Below are 6960 nucleotides of genomic sequence, written 5' to 3' on the forward strand. Positions count from 1 at the left end.
AATTCTAGGACCCTGAAATTTTAGAAGGAATCGGGAACTCAATCGGGGGTTTTGTTAAAATTGCAGAAGCTACAAAACGAGGCAAATATACTTCATATGCAAGGATCTATGTATACATGAATTTAGCATAACCCCTCTCGGAAAATATCGAGCTGGAATATCATGATGAAATCTGGCAACAGCCAATAGACTATGAACATATACCGTTTAGGTGCCGCAAATGCCATGAATATGGTCATCTATATCGGCAATGCCCGCTGAATAAGGAGGAGGAGTCAAAAAGAAGTCAAGAGGAATATCAGAAAAAATGGAGGAGGCAGACAAGGGTTTTCAACAGGTCACAAGGAGAAAGAAACAGAGCAAGGAGGGACCCAAATCCCAGTCACAAGAAAAACCCAGTCACACAACAAGTCAAAACAAGTTTCAAGCGCTTCAGAGCGAGAACGAGGACTATGAAGTAAATCTGGAGGACGACGAAGACCCTGGAAACACACCAATGGAAATTGTAAGTGAAAACAAAGGAAAAGATGCAAATTTAGGGAAAACTATTGAGGAACAGACAGAAGGAAAGGCAGAAAATGCAACAATGCAATCCCAGATGGATGTGGAAAACCAGGTAGAAAGTGAGGTGGAGGAGGAGAGAATCATGAAACAGCTAATTCAGGAATGGAAATATCTAGATAGTAGATTCATACCTGAGAAGCAGAAACAATTGTGTAAGGAAGCATTTCAGAAGTACAAGGAAAAAAAAGGGGAGAACATGGACAAGCAGATAATTATAGGAAATGAACAGGGGAATGGACAGGTGGGAATGGATGGCTCTGGCAAAAATAGTAGGAAAAGAGGTCGGAAAACGATGAGTGAAACTATTCAGACTGTGGGAGAAACGTTGATAAACTCAGGTAAAGTGATACCTCTGTCAGAGGTATTCTTCCCCTCCTACCAAAAGTTTTAAATGATTGTTATCAGTTGGAATATTAGGGGTTTGAACAGTAAGGGTAAACAGAGATATATGAAAGAGAAATTGAAAAAAGAGAAGCCTAGTATTATGATTTTACAGGAGACAAAAATTACAGTTCAACAGCTTGAAGGAATAATTGACAAAAATAAACTGCAATACGAAGTTATGGGGCAAGATGCTATTGGCTCTGCGGGAGGTATTGCAATTTTGTGGAATCCAAACGATATCATTCTAGAAAGCTGGACCAGCATGAATAGAGTCCTTACTGGCTTGGGTAGGATAGTAGGAACAAAGGAAAAGGTTGTTATTTCAGGGGTTTATGGCCCCCCTTCCCCAGGGGAAAAAGAAAGTTTTATAAATAGTATGAAAATAATCCGCAGAATATATCCAGAGGCTGCTTGGATCATAGGAGGCGATTTTAATTTAATCAGATCCTTAGAAGAAAAAAAAGGAGGGATAAGGAAGTTGGACCACTTCATGGATATGTTCAATGAAATGATAGAGGATTTAAGATTAGTAGACATCCACACTATCAATGGGATATGCACCTGGAACAACAGGAGGGGGGGGCAAGAACCAAATAGCATCAAGACTTGATCGCTTCCTGGTATCAGAAGCTATTATGAATAAGGATGTTTTCGTCGAAGCAAAGATCATACCATCCCTTGGATCTGATCATTGGCCTATTAGACTAGAGGTGGATATTAAAAGGAATCGTGGAAAAAGACCTTTCCGATTTGAAGCCTTCTGGTTAAGGGACCCAGGATTCATAAAGAAAGTAGAAGAATGGTGGATGCAGAGTACAGTGCAGGGCAAAGGAAAAATGCATACGTTCCAGTTGAAACTGAAAGAGCTGAAAGGGAGAATTAAGAAATGGAACAAGGAAGAATTTGGCAACATTATGGAAGACAAACAAAAACTAGAGGGGGAAATGGAATCACTTCAACAAAAGATGATAATGGAAGGCAGAACAGAGGAAAGCATTAGAGAAGAAGGGGTAATACTTGGAAAACTAGAAGAAAGACGAAAGCAGGAAGAAGTTCTCTGGCGGCAAAAATCAAGAATAAAGTGGTTAAGGGAGGGGGAAAGGAACACAAAATTCTTTCATCAGGCTATGATCAAACACAGACAAAGAAATAGGATTCTATCCATCAAAGATAAGAATGGGGATAGAGTGGTTGAGCAAGCTGAGATTGAACAAGTCCTGGTAGATCATCATAAAGGAATCCTAACAGAACCTCAAGCTGATCGAACGAGAGCAATTCAGGAAATATGCTCGGCCATTCCTCGTTTAGTTACAGAAGACCAAAATAAGGCGCTGATGAGAGCTGTTACCTTAGAAGAGATAGAGGAAACTGTAAAATCAATGAAGAAAGGTACTGCTCCAGGCCCGGATGGTTTCACAGTTGATTTCTACCAGGCGGGATGGCACTTTCTGGGAAAAGAGATCCTTGATCTGATAGAAGAATCTAGGATGAACCAAAAGGTATGGCCTGCCATTAACTCTACTTTCTATGCTTTGATTCCTAAGGGTGATAATTTAGAAGATGCCAATGGTTTTAGACCCATAGCTCTGTGTAATGTTATTTACAAGATTATAACATCCCTGATCGCCAAGAGATTAAAACCCCTTCTGGACAAGTTAATATCTGCTGAACAAACAAGTTTTGTTGAAGGTAGACAAATCCTAGATGGCTTGGTAGTAACTCAAGAAGTTATTCACTCTCTAAAAATAAAAAAGCAAAAGGATATGATGATCAAATTAGACTTGTCGAAGGCCTATGACCGACTTAACTGGAACTATTTGGAAAAAGTCCTGGAAAGTTTTGGTTTTAACAGGAGGTGGATTAAGTGGATTCATAGCTTGATTTCTTCTCCAAATTTTTCCATTCTTGTTAATGGAACTCCCTCGAAAACCTTTAATGCATCTAGAGGAATTAGACAGGGAGATCCATTATCTCCGTTTCTTTTCATTCTAGCAGCCGAAGGTCTGGGTCGATTTATTAAAAAAGAACGAGCAGCGAACAGAATCAAAGGTTTACAGCTCTGGGGAAATAATTTGCCCTTAACTCATCAGCAATTTGTTGATGATATCATGTTATTCGGGGAACCAACTGTCAAGGAAGTAAGACATCTTAAAAGAATTTTGGATTTATTTGCTGAGGCTTCTGGTCTGGAAATTAATAGAGATAAATCCTGTATATTCATATTTAATACAGTGGATCAGGTCAAAACCCACCTTATAAGATTATTGGGCTTTAAGAGAGGAGAACTGCCTACGAAATACTTGGGAAATTTATTGGACTTTACTTCCAAAAAGATGAAAAATTGGCAAGGAGTCCTGGATAAGCTGAGAAACAAAGTAGCAAACTGGGCCTTTCGAGTTTTAAACATAGCAGGAAGGGTGGTTCTGGCAAAATCAGTCCTTCAAGCTATCCCCATTTACCCCTTGTCGATAATGGCAGCCCCTTTAGGAGTATGTGCAAAGATTAGAGAGATCATAAGAAATTTTATTTGGGGAGGGACTAACCAGAAGAAAAAATGGGCCTTAGTTTCTTGGAATCATTTAACAGAGAGAAAAGAAAAAGGGGGTTTGGGGCTGAGGGACCCTGAAATTCTCAACAAAGTGTTGGGAGCAAAGCTCTGGTGGCGCTGGCTAAGGGAGGGCAATGATCTGTGGAAAGCCATATGGAAAACAAAATACAATATGCCTGACTCCACAGTTGAGATCTTAAGACAGAGAGAAACCCCCAAAGGGTCAGCAATTTGGGACCTAGCTCGTCAAAACAGAGATTTGGTTGAAAAGCATACTTTCTGGGAGATTCGAGGTGGAGAAGAAGCCAATTTCTGGGATGATAAGTGGCAGCAGAAAGAAAGAATGAGTAGAATTCAGAGGCTTCAACAGATTCAGGATAGAATAGAAGGAGATCGAAAATGTGTCAGAGACTATTGGAAAGCTAATGATCCGGAAGGAATCTGGAGAATATGGACTGATCCGACTGAGTGGGACAGGGAGCTCAGCCAAGACCAACAAGAAGCCTACAGGAAAGAGGTAGAGTCCAGGAAAATTAGAGCACGCACTGGAAAGGATATCCTCAGGTGGGGGAATTCCATGAAAGGTTCTTTCACCACCAAAGAGGCATACTACTTAACTGATACCCAAACCAGAGTTGAGGAGAATTTAGACTGGAAAATTATATGGGAAAGTAACTGGTGGCCGAAAGTTTCCATATTCATATGGCTTGCAACTAAGAATAAGATTTTAACCTGGGACCGAATTCAAAAAAAAGGCTTCAGTGGCCCATCGAGGTGCTGTCTATGTAACACTGAAGTGGAGACCAGAAATCACCTACTGATTAATTGCCCGTTCGCAAAGAATCTGTGGATGAACACTAAACGAATATTTGGCAAATCTGAGATAGCCCCCAGTGAATTCAATGAAATGGTTTTTCAATGGAATAAAGAAGATTTTCAATGTAAAGTGGTCAGAAGAGCGTGGAATCTCATCTCAGGGTTCGTGCTATGGATGATATGGAAGGAGAGGAATCGCAGAGTGTTCCAGAATAAATCAAAGGATCCGGAAATAATTTGGGGACGAGCAGTCAAGTTAATGAGGGAAACAATCCTGGTTGAAAAGTGGGATGGGGAGGATTGGAAGGCAAACCAGGTTGAGGAGGGAATCCTGAACAATTTAAATCTAAAGTTTGAGATGGTCCATCATAAGCAGAACTCCCGACATGATATGCGGACCCAAAGCCCCGATAAATTTAGCTATCCCAGAGAAAACTTCATCAAATTAAACTTCGACGGGGCCTCGAAGGGGAACCCGGGCGAAGCTGGTTTTGGAGGCATTTTCCGGGATAGTAACAAGCAGGTAAGGTGGATTTACGCAGATTGGGGTGGGGAAATGACGAACAACGAGGCTGAGTTTTGGGCTCTTCACCAGGGATTGCGAATCGCTGTAAGAAATGGTTACACCAATTTAGAAATTGCTGGAGACTCTCAGATTGCGGTTGAAATGCTGAAGAAGCTCAGTAATGGACGAGACTGGGAGAAGGTCACAAGCAGCTGGCGTACGGCTGGAATTGTCCAGGAAATCGCGGATTTATTGAAAAGAATCGAATACAAAATAATAAATCACGTCAGAAGGAAGGGGAATCGGGCGGCCGATTTCATGGCGAATTGGGGATGTAGAGGTCGTGGCAGCACGGTGGACAATCAATGGAGAGCGGTGTGCGGGAGCAGGGAGTGGGAGGACCTGGCAGAAATCATTAATGAAGACCATGATCAAGCTACAAGCGAAAATGCGAGGATCAATGAGCTGGAGAAATGAGAGGACGTGGAGGTCCCGTGTAATGAACCTAGATCAGTCTGGACAGAGAAGAGATATGATCATAGGGTACAGGGCAGTACAGTGGCGGCGTGCGTGGAGAACGGCACAGGATCACATCCAATGTGAAGCAATAAATGATCGCGATCGGAGAGGAGGGTGGAGCGGTCTGTCAGATCTCTTGACAGCGGATATTAATCAAGGAATGATGGCCAAAGGAGACGTCACCCCAGAAAGCAATCGGCGGCAAACGAAATTCGATCCAAAGGTGTACGATGAGGACAGAAATCTGATATATACCCAAACGGGGAAGGAAGAACAGTCATTTAGCTGTTTCCTAATTTGGAGAGGTGTGGACATTACCGCTGAGAGACAACATTATAAGATAAAGTTTACCTGGCACCAGAGAATTTTCTGCGACATATCCGTTGGTAACATGGAAACACGGCTGAGAACCAGGGAGGCAGAGAAGCAGCATAATTCAACTGTTAGGAATAAGAGCCGGAAAGGCAAGGAAATTATGAACGAAGATCAACCAACTAAGCTCTGGGAGATTGAGGACGAGTCTAAGGAGGAGATGCCCCGAGGCGAGGGGAACGAGCGGTCTTTTTCTCAGGATGAACTAGCAGGCGAGGAGTATCATCAGATGGAAGATGACCACCCTACTCCGCAGGAGGTGAAGGTTCGTCGTTATGGCATGAGAAGACGAGAGAGGGGCCCCGGCAGCGGTGCGGACTCGAGCAGGAAAAGGGGTCGAGGGCAGAGCAGGAGGACGCATGAGGAAGGAGAGAATTCCAGGCAGGACACGAAACCTGTTAAAAAGACAAGAAGGACGGTGAATCACAGAGTCCGTCGGGCAGAAAGGGCCTATCAGCGAAACACCAACCCTGCAGTTAGAAGAATCATGCAATACCTGGAGGAGGAGTCTCTCCAGGACCAATCTGAAGATGAAATGGAGGATTGGGAGTTCCTGCTACATGATCTAGGCCATACCAGGGGAAGAATGTCCTTGTTTAAACAATCTCTGCACATATACTGGGTTATGAAGACGCTGCTGGCAAAGGCTCTGGAGCAAGTTGCTAAGGAGATGGTCGAGATTGCCCAGGGAGGCCCTGATATGCGCAGAGAATTGAGTTTCAACCGCATTGCCCTGGAGAGGCAAGAGAAGAAATTGGACGAAATTCATCAGCTGCTGAAGGGAGACCACCAAGATGCAGAGAGAGGAGCAAGTCAGCAACCAGCAATGGACAATGTTTGACAAGAGATATGTTTAGGAAAACTCATAGCCTTACCAGTTATAGTTTTTTGCATGTTCTAGATAGAGATATATATTTCTTGCAGACTAGTAGTATAAGAAGATCTCAAGACTGCCTTGTTTATTTGGCTAGGATTATCAGACTTTGGGCTTTTTACTTTTGGGCGGCCATCAAAAACTATAGATGGATTAAATACCCGGTTTCCCCATGTGGGCGGGTTTACAATATTTTTGATACTATGTAATGTCTTATTTTCTATCCAGTAATAGAAAGAGTACCACCTCAGCTTACCAAAAAAAAAAAAAAAAAATGGAAAAGTGGTTTCAACCCAAATAGTTTACCAATATCAATTATATTTAAGCCCATTGTAAGCCTCAAAACAATCACAAAACACGCTAAAGAATTACCGATCT

At 42.4% G+C, this 6960-nt stretch overlaps 1 protein-coding gene across 1 annotated transcript; it reads left to right on the forward strand.

Annotated features, from left to right (window-relative positions):
* The first annotated feature begins 307 nt into the window (after positions 1–307).
* LOC149165260 (uncharacterized) lies at positions 308–5294 on the forward strand. Its single transcript, XM_089429765.1, has 3 exons — positions 308–902; positions 1522–1958; positions 2073–5294. Exons 1-3 carry the CDS (start codon positions 308–310, stop codon positions 5292–5294), a joined length of 4254 nt encoding a protein of 1417 aa, XP_089285891.1.
* Positions 5295–6960: the final 1666 nt, after the last annotated feature.

This window comes from Pinus tabuliformis, chromosome 5_1 (assembly GCF_031772625.1).
Source record: "Pinus tabuliformis cultivar Carrire ecotype Pingquan chromosome 5_1, CPIR1, whole genome shotgun sequence".
In the NCBI taxonomy this organism is placed as follows: domain Eukaryota; kingdom Viridiplantae; phylum Streptophyta; class Pinopsida; order Pinales; family Pinaceae; genus Pinus; species Pinus tabuliformis.